Consider the following 27,987-nt stretch of genomic DNA (forward strand, 5'->3'; position numbering starts at 1 on the left):
AAACGAGCAGCCCTGGAGGCTGAAAGCCTCCGTTTGTCCCCAGAGCAGGTTCAGGGCTGCTAGCAGAGCTGCACTGGGGGGACCGCCCGCGATGGCACGTGCCCTGAGCAGAGCTGGCCATCATTTGGGGTCCCAGGGGACCCTGGAGAGCCCGTGTCACCCCTCACAGCAGACGGAGCAGGGGCAGGACCCGTGCAGAGCCCATCAGCTGGCCCAGCCCTGGTGTATTTCGCTTTTAGAGGTAGAGCAGGAGTCTGAAACGCTGCCCGGTGTGGAGGAAGCCTCTGCAGGGCCAAGCCACACTGCAGGCTTGTGTGGTCGAGGCAAGAAACCTCCAAGGGACGCCTCAGACTGCCCCGATCGGAAGAGCCAAGGGGTTTGTTTTTCCGCCTGTTTTGGCTTTTGATGCAAGGCAGAAAACTGCTCTGAGGTGGGGAGGATGGGCTGTCGGGGCCGCCGCAGGCTGCATGAAAAGTCCTGCTCAGCACCAAGGGCTGCGCCTGTGGCCGAGGGGACATGGGGACACGGGGACCGAAGCCGCAGCAGCACAGATTGAGTATTGCATTTGCCGGCTGCCTCCAAACTGTTTTCAGCTTCTTTGAAGGGGCTCAGAAATGCCGGGATGGTCTGGGGCACCTGGGCAGCCTCCCGGCACCTGGGCTTTAGGCAGAAATTAGCAAACACTATTTGCAATGTAAATGGGTGTGTGTGAGACGGGATGAAGAGGGGAACGTTACCTGCTCGGGAGTCTGAAGGAGGCAGAACCGGCAGATCTAACGCTTTTTGGTCGTACCCAGGGGTTGCGTAGTGTCTCATCCAGAAGACAATTAAAAATGCAAAGAGCGCTGCTGTGTCCCAAAACTGCTCTCTCCATCAAGTGAGCTGTCACAGCACGCGCCCCCCAGCACCACCGGCACAACCCTCCCAGCACCATCCTCCTGCTTCAGCAGTAACCCTGAGAGCCCCTGGAAGGAGCAGCAGCAGGGAGGAGCTCTCCTGGCGCTCCGGCTGCTGCCCTGTCCTGGGGAGCTGGGGCTGGGTTGAGCTGCGGTGCCCCTCGTGCTGCCCAGACCCTCCCAGCCCCAGGCTGCAGCTCCACGGGGATGGAAACACATTTCTTCTGCGCAGGAGGTGCAGGGAAAAGGTCCACGTCAGTCGTTTTAATTCCCTGAAAACATGACACAGTATCTGAGGGAGAAGGCGTGTTTTTATAAATTACCATTAGCAGCGTGTGTTCTATTTAAGTACTTAATCCCTTCCAATCCCTTCCTATTAACGATTAATTGTGCAACTAATCGCACCATGATAGCAGCACTGCAGGCCAGGGGGTTGCGGTGGGCGCAGGCAGCGCAGGAGAGGAGAATTGGGTGGGAGGGGGCGGCACGGCTCAGCTGATGGTCTGCCGCGTGAACACCAGCCAAATTTCCCGTTTCTTTGGGTCTCAGGATTATAATCCTTTCTTATCTCGAGCGGTTTCTGTGAAGCACACAGCTTATCGGCTTGTGAGGCAGGAGAGGAGCAGGACTGAACACAAGCGAGCGAGCTCTGAGGGCTCCTGCTTGATGTAGTCCCTTCTCATCTCCCTTCCCGAGCCTGGAGCCCCCTTGACTCTAGCGGCTTGTTGCCGAGCACCACGTGGAAGTGTGGGTGTGCTCTGTTTTTGGGGGGAAATGTCTGAAATTGTTTCAGGACTTCTGGTGTCCTACAAGAGGGCAGGAGGATGCAGGCCACAGGTCAGCCAGCGTCCACTAGCACCTATCCTTCCCTAGCAGTGCCAAGGACTGGTGAGTCCAGCCGTGTGTGTTCCTGCAGGAGATCTCCCTCCCTCCCTCCCTCCCTCTCTTCCACTCTGTTTATCTCGTTCTGCACTCTGTTATCTCCCCCATTGCCAAGGCTCGTGCAGAAATGCATCGAGTTTGTCAAGGACAGCAAAGCTGGGGGAGCCCGAGCCAGTCCGCAACGAGAACTGCGGGGGTTCAGAAAGAGGAGCAGGGAGGTGGCTTGGGAGGGAAGAGATGGGATGGGAGGGGAAAAACAAGGTTCAAAAAATAGATTCTGTCTGTTAAAAACCATCAGCTGCACTTGCTTTGTCTGCCATTCTCATGACTGACACCGCAACTTTCAGGACACCAAGCTGGGGCTTGGCCTGGCAAAGCAGATGTTATTTACAGTTTAATAAGGAACAAGGTTTATCTAAACAGTGAGCGCTCGCTGAGTTCCCAGATATGCGTGAAATGTTGCCCTCCATAGGGAAGTGAGCAGAGGTTCGCAGGCACTGAGGCATGCCTGATCTGTTTGTACATCTGGGATATCTCCCTCTGGTACCCAGGCAGGTCGGAGTGGGGGTTAACATGAACATGTCGTAGTGGTGGGGGTTAGCTGCAGCGGGGTGGCTTCCTCTGGGCAGTGCAGAAGGACAGTGGGGTTCCCTGGAAGGCAGCACCTGGGATGTAGCAGGACAGTCTGGTCTGCTGGCACGTCTCGTCCTGGGCTGCCAGGAGACGTCAGGCCACCTGGGGACATCAGGATGAGGAGCAAAGCACGGGGAGCTCGCTGCGTCTCGCACCAGCCTCCTGCCTTTCTGCTCTCCTGGGTCTTCCTCTGGAAGTTGGTGGAGGGGGCAAGGCCGTTACTGAGAAGGGTTTTGGGCTCTGGGCACAACCTGGTTGGCAACCCCCAGATCTCAGAAAGTGGAGCTGCCCATCTCCTGTCGATTGCTGTGCTCAGATCCCATCTGGGGCTGGACCATCCGAGGATCCGCTTCATTTGCTTGCGCCGGTTGTTCCCTGAGACGTTTGCTACTGTGAAAATCTCTGTTTGTTTCTGCATTATTCCTTCCCTGCGTGTGGCCCAGACAATGTCTGGTTTTCACTGCGCTGCCCAGCCCCTGGCTCTTTGCAAAGTGCTTCATGCGCAGAAAGAAGGCGCGCGGTGTTCTTGCGGCTCTATCAGCCCTGAGATCTGAGAAGCCACGGGAAGAGAGGAGGAGAGGAAGGGACACTCGGCTCCTCTCGGAGCACAGGGAAAAGCTGCCAGCTTCGGGATGGGCAGGGGGTGCAGGGGAGCTCAGCACCCAGGCAGCACCGCCGAGCTCTTGCAGAGTCCAGTGCTTCGTAACCCATCTCACTGGGACCCCTGGCAGCCACCTGCTGGTTCGGGGGGCTGCTTAACCCCCCCGTGCTGCTTCAGGGGGCTGCTTAAACCCCCCCAGCCCCACGGTGCTGTCCACCTGCACAGCTGCCCCCGGCTGGGGCTCAGCACCGCCGCGGGAGCCCTGGTAAGGAGGGGATGAAAGGGCTCGCAGCAGCGCTGCTCCCATTCTGGAGGAGACGGGGATGCCAGGAGTAATTACAGCTTGTGCTGTGCTTTGAAATCCTCCGATTCCTCGAGTGTTGGCTCGTTGTGCTCCTACCTGTGTGGCTGCGTCTCTGAGCACGAAATGCACAGGCACACGTGCACAGGGCCCTCCGAGGATGGGTGCACAACTGGTTTAAGATTAAATACCAGATTAGCCCAATCCTTGGCAGGGAAGCAGACTTGCAGTGTTTGCTCACTACCTTGCTATCATGTGACTGTTCCGGAGCTTTAAATAAAACAGATTTGAAACGCTGCTGCAAAGAGTTTTACTTGCCGAATGCCGAGCGGTGGGACCGCTGCTCCGGGGCGCAGTGCTGGGGAGAAACCCCCCAGCAGCTGGTGCCAGGGTGGGGAGCAGTAGTTCAGGAACACCGGCTCCTTTCATTCATTTATTTTCCTGTTGCTGCAGAAAGATCCGTCCGAGCGCGGCGTGGGGCCGCTTTATTAGCGGGGTTGGCTCCAAGGAGCTCCTGGGTCTGAGCTCGCGGTGGGAGGAAGGCGCCTTAATCCCCTCGGAGCTGTTTGCGGAGTCTCCGCAGCTCCTCCTCCCCGTGCCGGGCTGGGTGCACAAAGCCGTGTTTTGCCTCCCTGCCGAGGGGTGCCGATGGCCTGCCCGGGGGGCTGAGCGGCACAGACCCAGGTATTTGCAGCGGGTGGGGAGCGTGACGGGCAGAGGGACGGTTTGCAAGTGAGGTTCGTGGCAGCAGAGCACGGCAAGCTGGGCTCCGTGTGCTTCTGTCCGCTCTCCTCGAAAATGCAGGGTGAGAGCTGAGCTGCTCATTGCTCTGACTGCTCGTGGTGGTGCTCCTTATGAACATTGGGCTTCTGGTTTTGTTAAAACCATTTTCTCTGGGAAATGAGGTCCTGTCAAGACCCTTTGATGCCACGGTTGCCCTGGTAAGGCTTTTTGTGGGAGTCCAGCCCTTGTTTCTCCTCCCCACCTTTTTGGTGCGTGCTGTCTGCTGTCCCCCTCCGTTTCCTCCGAGGTAGTTGCGTGGAATTTGAGAAATGCGGCGTCGGGTGTACAGGATGTAATTTGTTTCCTTAAATACCCTCTCAGGAATGCCTTCAGCAGGGGACTGGGCAGGGCTGTGCGATCCCCCAGCATGGCTTTTGGAGCAGGGGCAGCGTGGCACCAGCTGCCGTGGTCGTGGCTGTGGGCAGCAGGTCCGAGCCCCTGCCTCTGGCTTCCCCCAGCCTTTGCTGGTGGCCTTCCTTGCAGCCCTGTGCCAGGAAGAGAGGGCTTGGTAGATGAAATTAGTGGTCACGGGGAAAATCGGAGTATTTTCTGGTAGGGAGACTGCTGCTTCTGTGACCACTGCAGGAAAGCAACTCCTGGCTCTCCGTGAGCTCGCCTGCACGGCAGTTGCAGAGCAGCGAACGAGCTCGCAGCCTGGGGAGCTCTGTGTGGGCTGGGGAGGGAATGAAAGCTCCAATTACAAAAAGAAAAGGAAAGAAAACAGCAATTAAGAAGCCGGCAGACCCTGCGTACCCTGTGCTGGGTGAGGGTGTGGGTGGCAGCGTGGCCTAGCTTCCTCCAGGGGGACGGAGCCGCAGGTGTGCTGGGGGGAGGCTCGGAGGGGCTCGGTGCTCCTGCGCCAGGGATCTCCTCCTGCATGGATCCTCCTCCCAGCTGGCGATAAAGGCAGGGCAGGTGCTGACAGCCTGGGCCGCAGGTTAAACACTCCTGGGAGAGAAAAGAAGGGGCTTTGTGCTGCTGACACCGAATTTCGTTGGCAGCTGGAAGCTGGCACCCCCTGCGCTGTCTGTCTGAGCTGCCTGGGACCTCTGGCTGCCAGCTATGGGGGGGGGACAGCGTTTGGTTGGTGCTTTGGGAGCGTTCAGCGGGATCGGTGAACACTTTATTGTCTGTGCTTATATATTCAGGAGCCTCTGAGTGCTTTGGGACGTGGTGTGATGGCCAGGTAACGGGGAGGCGATGCTGGGAGAGGGCAGCACAGGACCCCGGGTCTCAAGGGGCTCCTAAGGTGCAGGCGGGCGTCCCAGCGAGGTCCTGGTGGCACAGCAGGAAGAGCCAATCTGCCTGGGGTGCAGCTTGGGTGCTGTTAGTTAACTGTCAGCCAGTAATCAGCTGGGTGTCATAAAAGGCAAGAACCAGGCTGGCTTCTGCTGCGAGTGTTCCTCTCCGGCAGTTCCGTGTGCTGCTCTTCCAGCAGCTACTCACCGCGCGAGGGACTCGGCAGACGCACGGCGTGGTGCTTGGGAGGGACGCGCCTGCGGGGTAGGAGAAGGATGAGAGGAGAACGTGGTTCACGGAAAAGGGGTGACAATAGCTAAATGTCCTGCGGCAGATCGGCAGCACCTCCGGGAATATACCTGAGCTCTGGAGTGCTGCTTCTCTGGCAGCCCCAGCTTGGCTCTCTGCCTCCAGACAGCTCATTACAGCCCGGGTCTCCTGGCCGTGGCGTAGCACCGTGGGGCAGTGCTGACATCGTGGTGAGTGCTGCCAGTGGGACATGTGCCCTGCGTGCCCAGCTGATGGCAAATTCAACCTCAATAACTGAAATAGCTCCTGCTGCAAGATGAGCATCAGTGGGAGCATTTCCTGGAGCCCAACACAACCCTGGTCGGCTCTGAGACAGGGAAAGTCGCGCGGTTGTGCCGAGACTCGTGCGTCTACTGCTTGTCCTGCGGATCTGCTCTGCAGCTGGAGGCAAGCAGCAGCAGCACTTCATCTGCTGGAGCGGGGGACGGGCTGACGGACACCGGCTGTGAGCCTGGGCTGCTCATCCCCTGGAGACAGTGATGGTACCAGAGGGACACTGGCACGGGCACCTTCGGGTGGCTCTGCACAGCTCCCAGGCAGCAACAAGGCAGGCATTGAGGCCCTGCTGCAGCGGGCGAGCTGCCTGTTATCGGCCTGTTGTTGATGCAGCCGAACACTGGACGCTTCTCTCAGGTTGTCCTCTGCCAAGGAATAAGCACCCAGTGTTCGTGGCTGCCGGAATAACGAGGGTCATTTTAGTGCCCTCCTGGGCGCTGCCCTGATCTCACCACGGGCCGGGGAGGGAAGAGCCAAGGGAGAGCTGCCGGCTGCGCCACGCAGGGCTGTGGGCAAGGCAGGAGGCAGAACAAACCTCCTTTGTGCGCTCGTGTTACTGGGCTCATTGTCGGCACTGAGACAACGGGGAGCGGAGCCGCATCGAGCAGAGCGGCGGCGATTCCTGCTCCCAGCCGTGCATCAGGCACAGGTTATAGGTTTCTGGAAAGGCTGGGGCTGCGGGAAGCTGTCCGTAGCATTTGCCTTCCCAGGATGACTTTGTGTGTGGCTGGAGTTTCACCCGTGCTGTCGTTTCCTTTCCAACGATGTCCCGTGGCACCATCGCAGTGAGGGAAGCTGCTGGGGAGAGGAGGGTGGAAGCCCTCCGTGTGCCCCACAAACCAGGCTGCTGCCAGCAAGCGTCCCGTGACCGAGGAGGAGGCAAAGAAATGAGAAGGGAGGAAGGATGCATCATCATTCCCGACATACAGCTGGGGAAGGCAAGGAGACAGAGCTGGGGTGGAAGCCAGCCTCGTGCATTTGCTGCGGGCTCATTTTTCCTCCCAAGCCTCCCCTGATCAGCAGATGTGAGAAGAGAGGACAGCGAACTCCTGGCTGCTGTAATCACCTTCCTGGTGCACTGCGTTTGTTGTAATCATAGGAGCCAGTACAGGAGAGAGAAAAATTGTAACACGAGGGTGGACAGACTCCCTGGAGACCCGAAATTTCCTTTCCAATCATGCCCAGCGCGGTCTCTGCCCTGGGATGATGGGCTTGCTGTTTGCTGCAGGGCTCCCGTAGATTAATAGGAATTGATTGCACTCCCTCCCCTGCAGGACCACGACCTCCTGGCAGGGGCTTTGTTTCCTGTGTGGCAGGGAAATGTCAGGGCCCTGCATAGCAGAGCGCAGCAACGGGAGGCAAACGTGCAGGGAGGAGAGCTGGCCTCGCTCTCTCCCCTCATCTCTCCCCTTTTTGGGTGTCATTGCTACAAAGAGCCGCACAGAAAAGGGTCCTGGTGGCAGCTGTGGGGTGGGCAGGGTCTGCTGCCTGTCCCAGGGGCTCCCAGGATGCGGCCCCCTCTCTGCAGGGCTGTGCTGGTTCTCAGAGCAGCTCTGTCCATCCAAACGAATGTTTCGTGGTGCTTGGGCTGTGCTCTGCTCCGTGGCATCCCTCGCGGGGAGGGAGCGGCTGGGAGCTCGTTACCCCGGGGAGGAATTTGTGCCGACAGCTGAGCAGCCGGGGAGACATCCATCTGGTGGTCAGGGGCTGGTATCCTTCTCTGCCCTTGCCCCGCTGGCATTCCCAGCTGCTGCAGCAAATTCGGCATCGAGGTTGTCCCCAAGGCCAGCTGTGGTTTCTGCCTGACTCCTAAGACCAGCCCCGAATCTCTCCCTTTCCGCACACCTCCAAGGACCCAGCTGTAGCCCCACGAGGCCAGGAGAGCAGAGGAGGAGGAGGAGGAATCCATGCAGGATGTGTCCCACGGAGGAGCCAACCGCTCCCCCATCGCCCAGCAGCTCGCACCGCTTCTCCCTGCCCTCCCTCTGCGCCGGGGCTCGCGCCAGGAGCGAAGCGGGGACGGCTTCTGCTGCTGGGTGGAGAGGGCTCAAGGGCTGCTCTGCTGAGCTCTTGGTCGCTCCGACTTCGGTCTCCAGGCCTTGCGATGTGAGCAGGGGCACGTATTCAACTGGTGCCTCCGCGCGGTGTTTGCTCAGCCCTGTAGCCACACGCAGCGTTGCACGATAGCCGTGTTTGCAGAGCAAACAGGGCTCCACCAGCAGAATTCCCCATTTCCCCGATACTTGCAGGAGCGAATCAGTGCTACCTAATAGCTGGGAGCATGGGCTGTAACTGCTGAATAGGACTGTTCATTTTGCCTTGTAAACACAACTGTTAATCTCTCGGGGGGGTTGGGGTTTAAAAAAGCAGACTATTCCCTCCAAGCCTTCCACCTTTTCAGCTGTGAAATGAGGGCAGGAGTCTGTTAAAATGGCAACGACAACAACAAAAAAAAAAGGACTGACTTATTTGTGAGAAGCAATAAAGTGGTTGTGGCTTGAAAGCCCTGCTTCCGAGCCTCTGCAATGCGCTGAAGGAGGAAGGGGAGAGCTCCGCAGGCTGAAGATGGTTTGTCTGTGCCGAAAATACCTGCCTCTTGGCTTCCCGGCAGAGAGCCAGGGGGGTTTTCTGTGCAAATGCGAGAGATTCACGGGGAGAGTCGCAGCCCGAATGCCTGTGGGAATAGCTCGCTGAAAAATAGCGAGCATGGTCGGTGCTAGAGCAGCGAATGTGGCTCCGAACGCGGCGTTTAAAGAATTGTTAACATCTTGTCTGGAGCATGTGATTAGCTTTCCTGACGGGATTCAGCTTTGGGCTCTTTGAAGTGTTTTAGCCAAGTATTTACTATCTGACTACATTACAGTAAATGCAGATCATTCACGCGGCTGGCTTTAATCCCCGTTTCTTGGCCAAAGTCCAGGCTGAGTGATTTCATTTTTGCCTGTTGATGCCTAAATTCCCCGTTGCCATTTTAGATCGCTTCCCCCCCTGCGTGCCCTACCGCGCCACGTCGTGTTTCGGCATGTCGGCAGTCAGCCGCCTTCCTCCATCCCCGAGGTGCCTCCGGCCAGGGGCTGTCCTCATTCCCGGGGAGCTTTGAGAGCCTCGGGGCTGTAAAACGAGTGATCTCATCGCTCTGCTTACCAAGTGTCACTTTCGCAGCAAGCCAGTAAGTGCCCCTGCTTCCTTTAGCGCACTGCTGCTAAAATTCGGGGAAAATAGGCAGCCGCAAGCAACAATTCCTTGGAAATCTGTGCTGTGGGAGCAGGCTGTGCGGCTCCCATTAGCTGTGGAGGGGATGCCTTCTCCCAAAACCTTCTCCTAAAACAATGCAGCTGCAGGTTACCCCCTCCCCAAGGGGGGGACGAAGCCCCTCGCACCCCATGGGGTGTTCCTGCCCGCGCAATGTGCGTGCACCCAGGCAGGACGTGGGATGCCACCGCTGCTGGAGGGGGGCTGAATCCCAGCCGTGGGACACCTGGATCCGAGCGGCCCCGTGGGACAGAGCAAACTCCTCGCCGGCAGGCGTGGAAGGCTAAGAATAGAACGAGCCCATAAAATCCACCTGACAAACACTTCGACGTGAACCCCATCAGCAGATGCCAAGCAGGTCCGGGGCTGCCTGGAAAGAACAGCCGCAATTACACGGAGCCATAAAGATAACGAGCGCAGGGCAGGCTCGCGCGGAGCAGCAGAGGTAGCTGGCGCTCCCGGTGCTATTTTTTCCCCCACCCCACTTCCTCTCCAAGCAGGTTTATATTTAGCAGCCTGTAGCTGCTGGTACTCCTGCTGATGGCAGGGAGGGGAAGGATTCAGAGCAATCTGGAGCACAAATTTGTCAGTGCTAAGGTGCTTGCCTTCTAACCATCCGCGCTGTTAAGAGGGAAGAGATGGAAAGACCTCTGTGCTGTTTCCCCTGTTTTATTCCCTGGTCCTGGAGTCGAGGGCCCTTCTGGAGGCTGTGGGGTTGCCTGGAGGGCAAAGCCTGTGCTCAGCACCTTTCCTGACCTTCTGGTCCCGCCGTGCAGCTTGTTCCGACCATCCCGTGCCCCTCCTGCCAGGGCAGCGCTTTGTCCCCAGCACGGAGGGGTGACCGCTGCCACCGGGCACGGCGGGCGTGCTGGAGGGGTGCAGCAGCCCCCAGCCCACTCCCCCCCAGCCCCAGGAGGGTGCTCCGGCTGAAGGAAGGGGCTGGAGATCCCAAAGGTGCCAGCAGCGCCCACGGTGCCCGTAGGGGAGGTGGCAGTGGGGTGAGCTGTGCCCAGCTGAAGGCAGGTAACCGCAGCGCCCTTGCACGGGCGTGTGCAAGGGTGGCTCAGGGTGCTGCCAGCCTGCAGTTTGTGAGCACAGCCTTCACCAGAGGCGTAAGGAAACTTGTGTATGCTCTCATTTTTGAAGAATAATCATTGAGATTAGCTGGAGGTTAATGTGGGGAGTTTGTCTTTTGTTTGAGCCTGTGACGTCCCTGCTGGGAGCAGCTCAGATTTCCCCTGCTCCCTGCCTGGTGATTTGGGAGTGCAAGAGCCCAGGAGCATCTGCACCTCATACGTGTGCTGCTCGAGCAGTGTCTGCGTGCGCAGCTGGAGCAGAGCTCTTCAGGCCAGTTTAGTTCCTTGGGTGCCCATGACACCAGTGTCACTTCCACTCGCCGGCGGTGCCTAAGGGTAAAACTTGCTCAGTTTGCGAGGTGAGGAGCCGGATCAGAGCCGTGGGCTGGGAAAGCGGTCTCCAAAGCTTTGCCTGCCCTTCAGGAGGAGCGAGGCTGCTCGGAGATTTTATTGTGGGCCATGAGAAAAGCACCAGCCTGGAGACTTTGTTAATGCCGCATTCATTAGCGTCAGCATCTCGCTGTCAAAGCATGCTCCTGTAGAGCTGAGAAAACATTTAAATGTCTGAGGCCCGAAGTGGATGCGTCTGGCATCCTCCTTGCTCGCTTTGCAACTCAAAGCAGCCTCTGGCCTCTCTTCCCACCCCCAGCCAAATACCCCCGCATATGCAAGCGACGCGGGGCCTTCAGCTTTCGGGTTTTGCATCGCTGAGGGTGGGAGGTGAGTGGGGCTTCCTACTGAGCAGGGCGCTCGAGGGGAGCGGGTCCCCGGCGTTCGGGTGCATCCCAAGGATAATCCCAAGGATTTTCGGGGGATTGCACCCGCCGCAGGAGGCCGTGCGTCGCAGCCGAGCGTGGCAGCCACGCCAGCAGTGTTTGTGTTGCTGAGGGTAATCTTTTAAGCCTTCAGATGCAGGCATGTCGGCCCAAGTGTTCCCGTCGCCCTGGCGACACGATGCATTGGCTGCGGATGCTGCGGCTGAGCGCATCCGTCTGGAATGCGACCGCGGCGGCTTCGTGCTCGTGGCCCGGAGGGGGCTGGGGCAGAGGGGCTGGGGGCTGCTGGGGTGCAGGATGGAGCCCCCCTCCGGGCAGCTCTGGGTGCCCGTTGGGTCCCGAGGGCTGATTTCCCACTTAAAATCCCCCCTTGGGCTGCTGGGTGAGGAGAGCAGCGTTAAAGGAGCGCGGTGCTGTCAAATGGAAACACCCTGGGAGATGGGTTGGGGGCTGCCAGGGCTGGTCGGGGGTGAGACCCCGACGTCTGCACCTCTGGGGTGAGATGGCCGTTCGCTAGGTCTGTGCTCGGCAGGAGGAACAAGTCCTGAGTGCGGCGGGGCTGGTGCTACGGAGCCGGCCGTGCACACACAGCTCTTGTCCTGCCCGCTCCCAGCACCAGGACGAGCCTGGCAGGCGGGCAAGGTGGAGACGCCCAGAGCCAGCCCCCTCAGCCCGCTCGTGGGGCTGCTCGGGCGCAGCACGCTTCGCCATGTGTCCCTTGAGGGTTTTCTTCGTTTAAGGGGTTTATTGCCCTAATCAGATCTCCGGCTAAGGAGATTCCAGCGCCTGTACCGGATCTGAGTCAATGAAGAGCTTGTGAGCAGACCAAGCTCAGAGCATCTCCCCTGGCAGGGACCCCTCGGCCGGTCCTGGCTCCCCCCAGCACCCTGCTGCTGGCTCGGGAAGTTTTTTGTGCAAGGGCAGAGCAGGGAGACCGGACTGCCTGGGAAGGTGTCTTTTCTCTCGCTGTTCGTTCTTTCTTGCTTTCCTTCTGCTTTTGCCGTGTTTTTCCCTTTTGCAGGCATTCCTGGAGTTTCCAAGCAAGCTCTAAGGCATGCCCTGCGCTGACGCCCGTGACTCAGTGTCCACAGCTCTGCCCTGGGCTCGCCTCTGACAATTAGCTCAGAAAAAGCCCCGTGCACCTCCTGACCACAGTCAGCTCCCGGTGACACGAGGTTCCTGATTCCCCTCGTGGCTCCGGCACAGAGGATGCCCAGGGATCCTAGCAGGGACGTGCAGCTCTGGGTGCTGCCGGCCCCGGTGCCTGGGGGGCTGCGGGTCTGTCCCACCCCGCACCCCGCAGCCAGCTCCGTCCCCTTCCCCGCAGGGCTCCGCCGTCCCTCAGGGCACGAGGTAAAATGAACAAGATGAAAAACTTCAAGCGGAGGTTCTCGCTCTCGGTTCCTCGGACGGAGACCATCGAGGAGTCGCTGACGGAGTTCACGGAGCAGTTCAACCAGCTCAACAACCAGAGGAATGAAGGTAAGGAGCCCCCGGCCCCCGCCGCTGGCCGCGTGGAAAGCCGCTGCCCCTTTGTCTGCGCTCCTCTCCCCATCCGTGCGGCAGGATTAGCAACACCTTGTTATTAAACCTGATCTGTAGAGAGATTTATGCCTGCACAGGGCAAGTCTCGAGGAGGGACGGGTATTTGCACAGAGCAGAGAGGAATGACACATCTGTGGTTAAGGTGGAGAGCGTGAAAGCGTGGGATCTCCTCCTGCCCACCCCAAAGTGACGGCGATGCTCGAGCCCCCCGGGGCTGCCAGCACCCGCTGCCACCAAACCCAGAGACCTTGCTGTCTGTCCACCTGGGGCTCCTAGGGTGCACGTAGGGCGCGCCTGGGGCTCGCTGAGCTTCCTCCCGGACCCGCAGCCTTCTCCTTTGGGGTGCAGTTTCCACAGTGCAGGAGAGGTTGAGGGCCGGGAGCCCTGCGAGCGCGGCGGTGCTCGTCCCTTCCCCGAGCGGTGCTGAGCAGCGCTCGCGGCAGGCTGGGGCAGGCTGGGCTGGCTGCTGCGGGTTCGGCACGGGAGAGGCAGCGCTGCGGGCAGGAGCCCCAGCAGCTCGCAGCGGGGCGGCCGTGCAGGGGCAGGCAGGGCGAGCTGCTGGCAGGCGGCGCTGGGAAACCCGACGGAGCTGGGCTTGAGCCAGCCGGGGGGCGATTCGCTGCTGCGGGTGCAAGGCTGAACCGCCCCCGGCGAGCACGTCGTGGGCTTGCTGCTGCCTCCTAGCAAAACAGCTCTGTCCGGGCCAGCCCGTTCATGTTCGTGTGTCACTGCCCTGGGCTCCGCTCGGGTCACGTTCGTGTTTTTTTTTTGTTGTTGTTTTTTTTTTTTTTCCCCCTCACCCTGCAGCCACAATTGCTAGAAACTTTTGCTGCAAGCAGGGGCCGAGGCCGTGATGTAATTGCCTGGCACTCGTGGCTGGCCCAGCAGGGAGGGCTCGTCTCTGCCAGCGAGCCTGCTCCAAAGGAGAGAGGCAGTAACCGATGCAGAGCTGCCTTTCCTCACCCCTGCGGCTCCTGGCACCCCTCATACCCCTCCAGACACCCCAGCCGCCCTCCGCAGCATCTCTCCGCATCCTCCTTCCCTGCTCCTCACATGCACACACCGCCCCTCACACCCTAGCAAGCAGCCGGGGCTATAATTAGACTTGAGCCCTTAATTAGATGCGCAGAAGCCGTGAGGATAAAATGGTGCGAGGCTAAGAAAGCGCCGGGCGCTGACAGCTGCTGCTGCTGTTGCCTCCCTCGGGGCACCTCGGCCCTGGGATGGCTGAGCCCGGGCTCGTTACCTCCGCCGTGCCAGCTGAGGCTGTCGGAGAGGCGATTTCCCCGTTCTGCTGCTGTAACGAGGATTTGGTCACGGCACCTCCTTTGTCCGTGCACGGCAAAGCAGCGCGTGCAGCATCTGCCTGTCCTCGGGCTTTCGGTGTCGCTCCTGAAGTAGGTGGGAAAGGAAAAGAGCAAAGTCAGAGCGGGACTGAGAGCTGGGAAGAGTTGGGCCGGCACTAGGCAGTGCCACGGTGTGATCAGATCATCCTGCGTGGAGCTGGGAGCACGGCAGGGCTGTGGGACCCCCGGTGCCACCCCAACACCTCGCTCCCCATGGGGACACCCCACATCCCGGTGTCCCCCGTGCACAGCCCTGCCTTGCGGCCGAGCCCCCTGCCCAGCCAGGCTCGCTGCCCGCCGTGCCCACCGCTCCCTCCCTCTTGCCTGAGTTTCCCCGGGGTGTAAACAGCCCCCAGGGGTCACCCCACGGCGCCCTTAATCCCACTGCTGCGGCTGTTTTTGGAGAGCCCCAATAACCACATCTGTCTGAGACATCTCCTGGCCGCTTTGTGCCCCCCTCCTCGCAGCCGGGAGCGCTCCCCCCACAGCCGTGTGCCTGGGGGGGCCTTGGTGGGGAGCGCTTTGGTTGTGTAGGGGAGCAGGGTCACTTTGGGGGTGCTGGAGGGGATGAGAATGGGGTTTATACACAAGCCGCTCTTCTGTGGGGTTTGCCTTGGGGGCTTGGAGCTCGTGGGAGCTGCCTGGGCTGGAGGGGGGCACACGAAGGGCACTGCTCACAGCACGGATCAGCACAGTGGGGTTTTTCTTTCATCACCTCGCACAACCCCTCGGGGAGTCGTTTGCAGGTTTTATTTCCCCCTCAGCATCAGAAATCGCAGGTTATCAGCACTCAGAGGTCACGGCCGTCTGCGGGCCCTGCGCTCGGGTGGCCTGTCCGTGTCCCCGTCCCTGTCCCCGTCCCTGGGGAGGAGCAGCAGACTGCCCGTGAGATGCTCCGCACGTGCAGAGCTGCTCTGGCAGGGGGACAAGGCGAGGACACCTCGTGGGAGGACACCACCAGGGTCTGCGGTGGGCAGTCCCCGGCCCCGTCCTCCCCAGCCTCCAGTTCCCACGACCTCGCTGCCGGCCGCGGAGGCCGATAAAGGGAGGTCCGGGAGAAGCAGAGCCAGCAAATGGAAAAGCAAACAGCTTTCCGGCACGGACGCGTCCTGTCGCGGGCAATGTCACCTTGGCAGAGCCCGGCGATGCCCAGAGGGAAGGGGTGCTGGGCTCAGAGCTCTGGCAGCCCACTGGGGTGTCCTCCGTGCCCCCACCCCGCCGTGCCTCTGCCCTGGGCACCACCACGGCCTCTGCTCGGGTGGAGGAAAGATCCTGGGTTATGGAGAGCCCAGGCTGGGCCCTGGGCAGCGTCTGAACCTCGACAAGAGCCAGCACCATCTCTGCATCTACCTCACCGTGGCTGCTCCAGCTCCCCTGGAGGCTGAAGGCAAGGGGACTTCCCCTCCCTCCTGCCCTTCCCCAGGCACTCTCTGTGCTCCGGATCTGCAGAGGTGCTGAGTCTTGCTTTGATAAGGGCCGGTGGTGCTCAGCACCAGCTCGTGCCTGTTCCGGAGCTGTTTTGCCCCAGAACAGCCACGGCCTGGTCCGTCCTCTGAGGCCAGAAAAGGGCTGCGAAGCCGGCGTAACTCCCAGGTCAAACGGCATAAATCAGAGCCGGATCTGGCCTCTGGAGCGCACGGCCACAAAGAAGTGAGGATGAGGGGGAGGAAGGAGGATGAATAATCCCAGATCCGCGTGCGGCCCTGCCTCATGAGTGCAACAGAGCTTTGAGAGGAGAGTTCACACTTAGCAAAGTAATTAAAAGTTATAAGTCAGGCAAGGAGTGAAGGGTTCTGGCCCCTTTCCTTGGGAGATCAAAGCTTGTTTTGGCAGAGACGGTGTTTAAATATATTTATTAAAAAAAAAAAAAAAAAAGGCAGGAGGCTCGTCAAAGGCAGCCGCCGTGTCTGCGGTCTCGCTTTAATTTGCTTTGATATCCCATGCAGCCTCATTATTCGCAGGGTGTCAGGGCTCGCTGCAAGCCACGTGAAACGCCGAGCAGAACCAGGCAGGCCCTCGGTTTGCACGCCCACGGCGCCTCCCGTGAGCACCCGGAGAGGTCCTGGGCACCCGGGGCAGCACCAGCCCTGCGGGACCCGGGGTCAGGGACACCGTTAGGGCTGGGCTGGCACTTCCAGCCCGCCTCTGGCCCCAGGGCACCATTCCCCTCATCTCTGCGAGTCCTGGGTGTAGTTTTAGGTGCTGTTTTCATCTTGTAATTCGCGGCATTTTCGTGTCCTGTTGCCCTGCACGTGCACTGGGAGGCCGGTTTGTGGTCCTGCCTTTGGGCTTTGCCGTGGGTGCTTTTGTGGATGAAGAGCTGGTGGGCTGCTGGTCTGGACAGACCTTGTGCCTTTTGGGGACAGGCTGCACCTTTTACCAGGACCTTGGGCTCGAGGAACCAGCACAAATTCACCCAAGCTATCTTTTAAAGTGGATTAGTTGAACTCTGTTTGGTCAGATGTTAAATGGCCTTTGATTTTGTTTCAGATAATTTGCTTAGGAGGTGAACAAGCTAAAAAGCTTTGATCCAGTTTAATTGATCCATGCTAATTCCGTACCTGTGCTTAATTCAGGGTAGGTTTCCTAGCTGCTCCTGCACAGACAGGTGGCCAGAAAGGGACAGGGACCGGAGCCCCGCAGCAGTGCTGGGAGAAGGGACGTCTCTGCGCCTCCTTGCCCACCCATACAAAATCTCCTGGAATGGTTTCAGGTGCTGGGGGACCCCTGGCATGGGCTGCACCCCTCCCGTGGGTGCGGGCTGTATGTAGAGGGCACCCCACGTCCCTCAGCTCGCAGGTCCCCTTCTCCCCCGTGCCCACGGCAGGAAACCACATCTTTTCCCAGGTCACTTGCCTGCCACCTCTCATCCATCAGATGAGCAACGTGCGGCCAGGTCCCAGCCCTCCCTCGCCCCTCCTCAGCAGTGAGATCATCGCTGGCTGCCCGAGCACGCCGCGATCGGGCACCGAAATCTGCGCTAGGCATAGCTGGGAGGGATGGCCTCCGTGCAGCCTACAGAGCGCTGCCTCCTCCATCCCAGCACACCCAGTTACTGCTGCCTCCTCTGTCCCAGTAAGCCCAGTTAGTGCTGCCTCCTCTGTCCCAGTAAGCCCAGTTGGTGCTGCCTCCTCTGTCCCAGTACGCCCAGTTAGCGCTGCCTCCCCATGAATCAGGGAACCCACTTCCTACCAGCCAGCCGTTAATTACCGAGTGAGGAGCTTTAAGTGCAAGCCTCAAACTGGAGGCCAGAGGGAGCTCAATGGCTTATTTTGTTCTGATTTTTTGCTCCTTTCAGGGTTTCTTGGGCTTGATGAGGCTTCACACCCGGAGTCCCAAGAGGAGAGCGATTTTCCTAAGTTGGTTTGGTTTTCAAGGAGGCTTTTGTGTTTCTCAGGATGGTGGCACGTCTGGCTAAGTGCAGCAGGTTGGGGCAGGAAAGCTCGCAGTGTTTTGTTTTGCAATAAATGACTGCCAGATCCAGAGCTGCGGTCAGGCACCTAGATGTCCCTATAGCACATGTCACGTTTTGTCTAAGGTGACGTTAGTGAAGATAAGGCTGGGAAGCCGAGATGAATGCTGACCCGTGCACCAGGAGCCTGTAGCAAACAGCAGGTATTGCCTCTGGGTGTGGAGACAGAAAAGGATTTTCCCGTGGCCCTGGAGCATCTCTGGACCTCCCTGCCCTGCTCCCTTTCCATCAAGGCAAGGGCTGTGGTGGTTCTTCTGCCACTCCAGCAGCTCTCTGTCCTTTCTCTTTGTCCTCAGACCTGGCTCAAGGGCACCTGCAGCTGGAGCACCTGGGCAGGGACTTCCGAGCCGACACGGCCCCCATCTCCCCCTCCGAGGTGGAAGGCCAGTCCCCGATGGCCGTGCGCTACCGCAACAACAACCAGCGCCGCTTCTCCATGGAGGCAAGTGCTGCTGGGGGGCAGGAGGGACGTGGCCAGCTCTGGCTGTTACCTGCCTGCTGGCTGGAAGAGCCAGTGCTCGATCCGTGGGGATCTGGTGGTCTTAGAGCCCTGATGCCCTTGCTCAGAGCCCTGATGCCCTCGCAGGGCACCTCGCAGGTGCGCTCAGCATGTCCACGGTACCGGACAAAGCCCCGAGCGCATCCCCGTGCACACACCTTCCCTCTTCCCCTGACCCAGAGGTGTTGCCCCCATTTCTTTGCCACTGATGGCAGCTCTGGATAGAGCGCACTGCCCCTTGGAAGTCTCTTTCATCAGGTGCTTTCATCACCTACTCTCCTGCCCCTCTCCGCAGGATGTCAGCAAGCGCCTCTCCCTGCCCATGGACATCCGCCTGCCCCCCGAGTTCTTGCAGAAGCTGCAGATGGAGAGCCCGGAGTTCCCCAAGCCCCTCAGCAGGATGTCCCGGCGGGCTTCCCTCGTAAGTCTCCATGCGCAGAGCAAGCAGTGCGGGCACAGCACCTCGCTTTGTGCATACAGCAGCCAGCAGATGCACGTGCCGGTTGCCACCCACCTACACGGGCACGTCCCCCTGTGCAAGCTCCCTTGTACTGAGACACACACGCTGCAAATCCCTCTCTGCGCACTCCCAGCAATACACGTTCCCATGTGCCCCATGCACATTTGCCCCTGTGCATATGCACACACTCATCCTTTCCCCATGCCACCCCTACACGTGCCAATCCGTGCGCTGCCGTGCAAATCCCCAGGCCTGTGCATTCCTTCACCCAGCTCTGCACACACCTGGCGCCCTTCCCAGCCCCGCTCCTTCCAAGGGGAGGAGGTGGAAACCTCCTGCAGCGCCACGAGTGCTGGAGCCTCTGCTGGTTGAAATGTAAATGCCGATAAATAATGAATTAGCCTTTGCATTAATGCTGGCATTTCAGTTTCTTTACTGCAGAGCATCAGCATATGTAGGCGCACAAACCCGGTGTCCTGTTTGCAAATGTGCACGCGCGTGTCCTGCTGCCCCGGAGCGCTCAGTGGCACGGTCACAGTGGCGAGGTGTCGGCAGGTGTCTTCAGATCTGGTGTGCCTGTTGTGGGGAGGGAGGAGAGAACGGCAGGGTTTGTTATTTAAGCTTCAGGAGCTAGGATTTCCCTGGGCTTTGGGCCTGTAGTGCTGGGAACCATCCCCTGCCTTGGCACGTGAATGACCCGGACTAACCGAGGAGGTGTCTGTGTGCGCACAGAGAAGTGCAGCGTCAGAGGTCTGCTAGGAGTGAAACCTGAAGCCCTTGCCTTGCGGTGGTTGCCCTTTCTTTCACTGGGTACAGGAGAGCAGGTCCCAGCAATACATTAACGAGTCACGGTTCCAAACGGGGAAATGTCCCTTTCACGCTTGATTTGAGGAGCAGAGAAGTGAGGGGAGTTACAGTACAGAGCAGCACGTAGGAAAGCACTCAAGAAAAGGGCTGGGTGCTGGCCGCAGGATCCCACTGGGCTTCTCTGATGGAAAGGGCATCATCAGCTCTTTACGATAGGCTGTGGAGGTTTTCTGAAGGATCTCATGCTCGCCTGCACCGCTTCTGCAGGACACGAATCCACGTCGTGCAGGCGCCTGCCTCGATCAATCTGCCTCTGAAATAATCATGGCCCCGTGTCCTTGGGTGCTCATCCTTCCCTGGAGGAGATCCCTCCCAGTGATGTTTTCCTTTTTCTCTTACAGTCGGATATCGGGTTTGGGAAGCTGGAGACCTATGTTAAATTGGACAAACTGGGAGAGGTAAGGAGATGCTGAAACCCCCTCAAGGATTTAAGTTAGGTTAAAAGGACCGCTGAAGGGCAGACTGGAGCCAAGTATCTTTAATACCTAGCACTGTTCAGACCAAGTCTTGCTATAGGCTTGAGCCCTTTAGCTTCAAATTATCCTTCCTGCAAATGGTACAGAGTATGTCACCATGGTGCCACCCCGATAAATGGCCCGCATGCCCTCCATTTCCTCCCTCTCCCCCAGGGCACTTACGCCACCGTCTTCAAGGGGCGCAGCAAGCTGACGGAAAACCTCGTTGCGCTGAAGGAGATCCGCCTGGAGCATGAGGAAGGGGCGCCTTGCACGGCCATCCGGGAAGGTGAGGGCACGGGGGGCTCTCCCTGATCACGGCCCTGGTGAGCAGTGCCGGGTCCCCAGCTGGCTCGGCGTGGGCAGACCGGGGGCGTCCCACCGTCGTGGTGCCCGGGTCCTGATGCCCCAACCCGCCTCTGCTTCCCCCAGTGTCGCTGCTGAAGAACCTCAAGCACGCCAACATCGTCACCCTGCACGACATCATCCACACGGAGCGCTCCCTCACCCTCGTCTTCGAGTACCTGGTGGGTCCCGGGGGGCGCTGCGCTCCTGCGGGCGGGTAGCAGGGGGCCAGGGGACGGAGAGGCCGATGGGTGCCGATGGGTGCTTCTCGTTGCAGGACAATGACCTCAAACAGTACCTCGATAACTGCGGCAACCTGATGAATGTGCACAACGTGAAGGTGAGCCAGGCCTGAACATCTCTACGAGGTGTCTGCAGCTTCCAGGGGTCTTCCCCGGCCATAAGTCTGGGAGTCCCTCGGCCTCTTGCTGCCTGTGCCCCAGGGCTGAGCGCCAACCCCTTCTGCCCCCGCAGATCTTCATGTTCCAGCTGCTGCGGGGCCTGGCCTACTGCCACGGGAGGAAGATCCTGCACCGAGACCTCAAGCCCCAGAACCTGCTCATCAACGAGAGGGGAGAGCTCAAGCTGGCTGACTTCGGTCGGTGGGGCAGGGGAGAGGCAGAGGCCGCGCGGTCTCTGGCAGCAGCTTGGAGCGGGGAGGGATGGGGGGGACCTGCACGAGCAGCTCAGGACCCCCACACAATTCTGTGTGTGCTCCTGAAGCTGGCTCTGCCTGGCTACTGCTTTCTACCTGGCAGAGTTCAAAGCACCTCTGCAGGATGTGGCCACGTCCGCAGAGCTGCCTGGCCTCTGGGGAAAACGCGGCCCCGCAAGAAGGCGCCGCTCCTTCATGCCCACCCCTCTCGTCCTCAGGGCTGGCCAGAGCCAAGTCGGTCCCCACCAAAACCTACTCCAACGAGGTGGTCACGCTGTGGTACCGGCCCCCCGACGTCCTGCTGGGCTCCACGGAGTACTCCACGCCCATCGACATGTGGTGAGCCACTGCCGCCAGCTGAGTGCCCCGAGGGGCTCCGAGCCCCCGCGTCGGGCGTTCCCATCCCGCTGGTGGTGCGGCGCCGCACGTGCCCGCAGCGTTGGGTGCCCAGAGGGTGGTGGGCTCTCCCTGACGCCAGGCTGTGTTCTGCATCCCCTGGGGCTCCTTGCTGTTCGTGTCAGAGCTGATTTCCCTTCCCCAGCAGCCCCAATCCTGCTTGTGGGGGCATCCTTGGGGCTTCTCTCTCGCTAACGCCGCCGCTCCTGCTGCGCTTTAGGGGTGTTGGCTGCATCCATTACGAGATGGTCACCGGCCGGCCCATGTTCCCCGGCTCCACGGTGAAGGAAGAGCTGCACCTGATCTTCAGGCTGCTGGGTGAGTCTTCTGCTGTCTCCCAAACGCCCACTTGAGGGCAGCGGCTGACTGTGGCAGCGGGGCTGGGGCGCAGCCAAGGCCGCCCGGGAGAGCTGGCACGGCGCTGCCGGCCCTGGGCAGAGGGTGCCGGGGGTGCAGGGGGCTGCAGGGGGCTGCCATGGCTCTTGGCCCCACAGCTGGTGAGCACGACAGGTTTCCCTCTTTCCCCCTCCCAGGAACCCCAACAGAAGACACGTGGCCAGGAATAACATCCAACGAGGAGTTTAAGGCTTACAACTTCACGCAGTACCGAGCCCAGCCGCTAATAAATCACGCCCCAAGGTACCTCCCACAGCACCAACGCAGAAGGCACGGTGGGCTTGCACGGGGTGTAAACGGGAGCTGGGGACACCGCTGTCATCTCCTCGATGTGGTGCTGGCAGCAGCTGAATGCAGCCACGTGCCGGAGGTCCCAGCTGCCCCGTGTCCCCCGCAGGGACTCTGACAACGTGTCCCGGGTGCAGTAATGCTCCACTTTTTATTTCCTCCTTTCCTCAGGCTGGAATCAGAAGGCATTGACTTGCTGATGAACCTCCTTCTGGTAAGTGGTAGAGCGGCCCGGGTGGCTGCCGAGGGGCTCTGGTGGAGCGAAGTGCTCCCGGCTGCCTTCATGCTGATTTCGGAGCCCGGCAGGAGAGGGGCTGCGAGTGCAGCATGAGCCCTGTCCGCACAGCAGCAGCCTGGTGGATGCTGTCCCAAACCACTTCCCAGCAGGCTGGTGAGCCATCCTTCACCCGCTGTCCTCTGGCACAAAAACCAGATAGGTGTGATGTGGGCAGTGCGCTCCCGTGGTCACACCGTGTGTGGTGTCCCTCGTGCCCATGCCAACGGCACTGGTGACTGCCCGTGTGCCCCAGTGGTGTGCACGGCGTTTGGACGCACCGTCACCCAGGCAGCTCGTGAAACTGCTTAGGCGCACAGCTCGCACAGGCGTGTGCACAGCGCATGCAGGCACCCCGGTGTACACACACCCTGTGTGCTGCACACCCCACCAACTGCCATTTTGCACGCGCAGTGTGAACGTAACCGCCTTTCTCTGGGTCTTTCTGCAGTACGAAGCCAAGAGCCGGATTTCGGCGGAGGCAGCCCTGCGGCACCCTTACTTCAAGAGCCTGGGCGAGCGGGTGCACCTCCTGCCCGACAGTGAGTGTGTGCTGCCCTCGGCCCGGGGGACGTGGAGCAAGGCGGCTGTGCGGCCTGGGGGTTGTGGTTGGCAGCCTGAGGGTGGTGGTTTGCAGCCAGGTCTTTTCGGTTGCCGCTTGCCTTTGCTTGCTCAGAGGAGCCGAGCGCTGCTGCAGCAGGGTGGGGTGGGAGCCTGGGGGCTGCGAGAACAGAAATGTTTTGGGGCAGGGTGACTTAGAGCAGGGATGAGCCCAAGAGGAAGGCTCTGTGGAGGCGCAGCACTGCACTGCCCTCCCTCCTGCTCGCCCCATCCCATCAGCCGGCCGGACTGACCCCTCTCTCTCTGCCCCGTCTGCCCAGATGTCTCCATCTTCTCCCTGAAGGAGATCCAGCTTCAGAAGGACCCTGGCTACCGAGGCTCAGCCTTTCAGCAGTCAGGTAGGTCTGGGGAAGCGGCAATGACTCCACTCCTGGATGGTACCGCAGGCTGCGCTGGCACTGGGGTTACTCCCAGTGGGTACCCACGTAAGAGAAAACCAAACCTGTTCCCTGCTTTAGTCCACAAGTTACCTCTGAAGCATCCTCACTCATCACCTGTTGGTAGCTAAGTCACACCTAGGTGCCCTGGGGCACAGCTCCCTCCTTCACACAGCCTTGGGCTCACAACCCACGGAGCACCGCAGGGCTTGGTGCCCCCCGAGCACCGCTCACGTCTGACCTGCCTGACCCCTCGTCTCTCTGTCTTCCTCAGCCCGAGGGAAGAACAGGCGGCAGAGCATATTTTAAACCCGGACCTCGTGTTCCCCTTGTCACCATGGAGATCAGAGCACTGAGAAAGGAGACGGCAACACGCTCCCACCCGCCCCACCGCAGCACTGCCGACCCCAGCAGGACGATGCTGATGAAGCGCCCTTGGCTGCAGACTCTCCCCGCCTGTCCCCACAGCCCCCAGCAGCCGCTGTTGGTGGACCTGTGGCCTTTTTTCCCCCACTTGTTCTCACGTTGCCCCTGCCGGACGCGAGCTGCCACCCTCCCTGCAGGTGCTGCAGTGAGCAGCTGCCCTGGCATTGCCCAGGATCGTGCCCTGCCCCGGGGGAGCCGCTCGTTGCCTGCGGGGCTGAGCTGGGCACAGGGAGGTTTGGTGAGCAGAGGGTGGTATCCGCAAAGCTGCATCACGTTCGGCTCAGGCAGGCATTTGTGAAGATGTACCTTTGCTCAGACAACCTGCTCTGCACCCCCATGCCTCGCAGAGACGCCGTGCAGCCACATTACGAGCTGGGGCATCGCCCAGCCCGGCACCGGAGAGACCGCAGCTGAAGCAAGAGCCCGGGGCAGCCCCCTCCTCCTGCGCCCTTGCCTCTGCCTGCGCAACCCCTTCCTCTCTGCCCATCTTCGGTACCTGGATCCTGACAAGGGGGGAGCAGCCGGAGCAGAGGGCTTTGCGTTGCCTCCCCCAGCATCCCCCTGTCCTTGCCACCACTGCGTTCCCCGGTTCGGCCCCGAGGACAGGACACCACTCCCAGCGCCGTCTCAGGAGCGCGTCTGCCCCCGTGCCAGCGCTGAGCCCCGCGGCGGAGCCGAGCCGCGCAGCCTCGCCGCACCCAAGTGTTGCGCACACCCACCGCAGTGCTTTTCTACCCGGAGGAAGGGGGAGAGGTGCCAAACCTCCCACAGCTCAGCTGTGGGGACCAGAAATAGACCCGGGGAGAAGCAAATCATCCCTCGAACCTTCTTGCCTGGCCTCGCCGTGCGTAGCCAGCCCCACGTCGCAGCAGCCCTGGCTCAGACGGCCGCCGCGGGACCGAGGTGCGTGCGGAGATCTGAGCACACTTGGCTGGCCGAGGGCTGCTCCTGGTGCCAAACTGAGCACATCGGGAGCCTGCCAAACCCAGCCCGAGCGAGGAAGCCCTGCTGCACCTCTTCCCTGCAGCTTGCCACCAGCCTGAAATGTCTTCAGGTGTGCGAGCACTGCGGGAGGTCTCCTCTCTGTTTAATATGCACGTCCCTTTCGTGGCTCTCCCTGATGACCGGTCCTCCCACCCACGGGTCCTCGAGCCCTTGGACATGGCTGGGACTCTCTGGTGGGTGCTGTGACTGGTGCTGGGCCCGGCGGGACGTGCCCATGTCCTAACCTGCCACCCTGCCAGGGAGGGCAGCGCTCGGGGGACGCCGCTGACTGCTGCACGCCGCTGCTTCCCCACCGAGCACTCGGAGCTCTCTTTCCTTTCCACTCTGCCGTGCGTGCGGGATTTCTTCTGTGATCCTCTGCGAATGCAAAGCGTGAGGATAAAGGAGGAGACCCCGGGGCTTCCGGAGGCACCTCCTCCCCGTGCCAGTGCTCGCCGCGACACCCCCTGTGCTCCCCCCATCAGACCAAAGCTGTTAAGTCGGGTTTGTCCTAGACAAGCATCCAGACGTCTGCATTGTTTGAGGTTTGCCCATCCCTGCTCGGTTCCCTTCTCGGTATGTCCAGCATACAGCAGGCTGAATAGTTCATTAATTGTTTCCATTTGATAGGGAAGAGCATGAATAGCCATCAGCCACCAGTGACGCATTTCGCCCTGATGTGAGGGCAGGGTTTTGCCTGGTTTCCTACACCCTGCTCCTGCTGCAAGGGGCTTGTCGGTGGGCAGGCTCGCAGAGGGAAATGTTGGCTGGAGTAAGTCTCAGCTCTCACACTGTCACCTTTTCTTTCACAAAGGCATTTAGACGGAAGTTTCCTCGGCATGGCAGGGATCCGTGGTGCAGAAATGCCAGCTCCTGGCCCGAAATTGGCCACTCAGCTGACGGCCAGCTCACGTGCACCGCGTCCCCTGTGTCCCTGCCTGTGGGTACCTGCGGGTACCTGGCTGAAGGGTGCTGGTGTGCCCGGGTCCCTGGGCACAGATCGGAGCCAGGGAGCAGCAACCCTCTCCTCCTGCTCTTGGGAACCCCATTCAAGATGTGCTTGACTTGTCTTTGGGCAGTTTTCTTGCCTGAAAGCTGAGCCCCTGGGAAATGAGTCCCAGCAGTGCTCGCCCCATAGGGCAGGCATCTCGCCGAGCGGCAAGGTCACCCAGGGCAGTGGCTGGAGGGAAAGGTTGGGAAAAGCCCAGCACTGACCGTAGACAGGGCTGCCTTATCTGGGATCAGATAACGAAGACAAAGGGCCTGTTAGCTGCTGTTTATCCTTTCACAGCCTTTGCCTTTCCTCCTACAAATCCTCCCCAGAGGAGCTCTTTGTGTGGAGGCGCTGTTATTTATTAGCCCCGCGCACTGCTAGCAGCCCAAATTTCAGATAATCCCTTTTGTCCCGCAGCCTTTAGAGGGCATTTGATTCCGATTCAGGAGGACGATAGCGTGCGTAAATATTTGGTACCCCACCGAGCAAGGTTTGAGTTACGAGCGCCCGCCGCTGCCCTGCCTGCACGTGGTGGCCGCCGTGTGATGCCCGCGCTCCTGCCACGCGCTGCCCGCTGCCAGGAGGCCAAATCCCCTCCAGGAGAGGGGTCACAGCCCCCCGAGGGCAGGAGAGGGGTCCGGCTGGGTTTGTGGGGCTGGAGAGCCCCCAGGTCCCCGGGGAGGGACCTGCAGTGCTCGCCCCCTCCTGCCGCAGCTCCCCGCGGGCAGCCCTTCCCTGCGCCGGGAGCGCCAGCCGGCTCCGGAGATGGATGTTTAAAGTAGCGCTGATGAAAATGCTGGGAATGTCTGTGGCTCGCTGGAATTTTTGTCATTTTGTGGGTTCTCCCGGCCGCCACTTTGCAGAGTAGCTGGCACCCGTCGCCGATTGGGAGTTTTGACAAAAGGAAGCTGTTGTTTTGTCTTCCAGACATTTTTTTCTTGCCTTTTTTTTTTTTTTTTACCAGTTATTGTGGAAAATGGAGTTTTGGCTGTGCTCTCAGGAAAGGGCCTGTTATTGCATCTCTCCAGCTGATAGCTGGTTAAAGAAACGTAAGTAATGTGCAAAGCAAGGTCCACGTTACAGGGCAACAATAAAACTCCCGGGCAGCGCGGCTGCATGTCACTCTCTCCACACACACGCTCACGCCTTTCCTGGCCCAGCCCTTTGCAGATCTATGGCAAGATTTTAAATAACAAACCTGCATTGTATCGTGGAGACTGAGAACAAAATAAGGGGATTTTTTCCTCTCCCTTACACACGATGAAAAAGAAAAAGAAAGAAAGAAAATAACAAGGCCATTTTCCCAAGCTTCTCGCATGTTTTTTTGTTTGATTTTTGTTTTTCCCATGGCTTATCTTCAGTCGGAAGCCGGGCTGGCGTAAAGCAGGAGCCCGGAGCTCCCAGGGGCTGGAGAGGTAAAGGCAGGTGGGAAAAAGGCACTGGGCACAAAAGCTCTGACGCCTGCTTTCTGGTCTCTTCATTGCCTGCCTTCCTCCTCTGCACCACGCTTGTCCTACAGCAGGAGAAATCTACCCAAGTGGCCAGGATACACGTACTGTGAATGTTCTCTGGTGTGATTCATCTGCAGAATACCGATAATATATTTAACTCGTGTTGTACAAACAAAAGATGCGTTTTAAAAGAAATGATTTTAAAGATTTATTCCAAAAGAAGCAATGATTTTTTTTTTTTACGAAAGTTTTTTCTGGAATAAATGGAGAGGTGAAAAAAGAAAAAAAAAAGAATAAAGGACTGTATCCATCTATCAATCTCGTGTCTGAATGTTTTATACAAAGACTTCGATTTTTGTATTTCAGACGTGACATAGACTATTTTGTGATGTGCTCATTTTCTTGCTAAGGCTTCTATTACAGTTGTATTGTGAATGCTCCAAAGCCAAGCTTGAAAAATAAACTTTATTGAGTACAGGGTAGTTTTGTACGGGATATAATTTTTCTCTTTCTCTTTCTTTTTATTTTTTATTTTTTTTAGGGGAAGGGTCTGCTTTGGTTTTGAGATTCAGCTGGGCGACCCCAACGTCTGGGGCACGCATGGGTGGCAGGGGAGCTTCAGCCAAACGGCCCGGGCTGGCGCTGAGTTAACCCCCAAGGAGTTTCCCTCTACCTGACCTTTGCAGGAGGCTGAAACGCGGCACCTCAGGAACTCGTGCGCAATAGGAAATGTTTCTATAGTCCCTCGTGTGGATCCTAAAGCCCTAAACAAATATTGCCATAAGTTAATCAGGCAGATAAACCACCAGGCAGCCATGCCCGGCCCATGGCTGCAAAGTGACTCAAGGGCAGAGCCAGGGAAGGGAGACCCACTCCCACTGCTCTGGCAGCTAAAAATCCCCAAGATTAGGTCTATCCAGCACAACAATCCCTGTGGGTACCTGCAGTAAGGAAGCTCCAGCCACCCAGGTCGGGGAGACTTGGGGAGAGCCAGGGATGGCGCATGGGCAGTACCTGTGGGATTTTTGGGGCCAGGCCCGTGGTGTGAGCCCACAGACTACGTGCGGCGGGGCTGGGGAAGGGACAATGCCCCCATTTCCCCCTGGGCTGCA

General features: G+C 59.4%; 1 protein-coding gene across 3 annotated transcripts in view; it reads left to right on the top strand.

Annotated features, from left to right (window-relative positions):
* CDK18 (cyclin dependent kinase 18) overlaps nt 1-27,355 on the top strand; it is a 34,250-nt gene extending 6,895 nt beyond the window's left edge. For 2 of the 3 annotated variants that reach the window (XM_066983248.1, XM_013189758.3), the window contains exons 2-16: nt 12,352-12,506; nt 17,684-17,829; nt 18,182-18,307; nt 19,555-19,611; nt 19,843-19,957; nt 20,101-20,195; nt 20,291-20,353; nt 20,488-20,611; nt 20,887-21,007; nt 21,285-21,382; nt 21,598-21,703; nt 21,920-21,962; nt 22,474-22,564; nt 22,904-22,981; nt 23,295-27,355. In XM_066983248.1, coding sequence (XP_066839349.1) covers nt 12,383-12,506; nt 17,684-17,829; nt 18,182-18,307; nt 19,555-19,611; nt 19,843-19,957; nt 20,101-20,195; nt 20,291-20,353; nt 20,488-20,611; nt 20,887-21,007; nt 21,285-21,382; nt 21,598-21,703; nt 21,920-21,962; nt 22,474-22,564; nt 22,904-22,981; nt 23,295-23,329 — 1,422 coding nt within the window. In that variant the 5' untranslated portion in view covers nt 12,352-12,382 and the 3' untranslated portion in view covers nt 23,330-27,355. Of the gene's footprint in view, nt 1-3,698; nt 3,998-12,351; nt 12,507-17,683; nt 17,830-18,181; nt 18,308-19,554; nt 19,612-19,842; nt 19,958-20,100; nt 20,196-20,290; nt 20,354-20,487; nt 20,612-20,886; nt 21,008-21,284; nt 21,383-21,597; nt 21,704-21,919; nt 21,963-22,473; nt 22,565-22,903; nt 22,982-23,294 lie in introns of those variants that run through there. The other variant, XM_048070892.2, reaches the window with a different exon arrangement.
* The last annotated feature ends 632 nt before the right edge of the window (nt 27,356-27,987 follow it).

This window comes from Anser cygnoides, chromosome 25, assembly GCF_040182565.1.
Source record: "Anser cygnoides isolate HZ-2024a breed goose chromosome 25, Taihu_goose_T2T_genome, whole genome shotgun sequence".
NCBI classification, from domain to species: domain Eukaryota; kingdom Metazoa; phylum Chordata; class Aves; order Anseriformes; family Anatidae; genus Anser; species Anser cygnoides.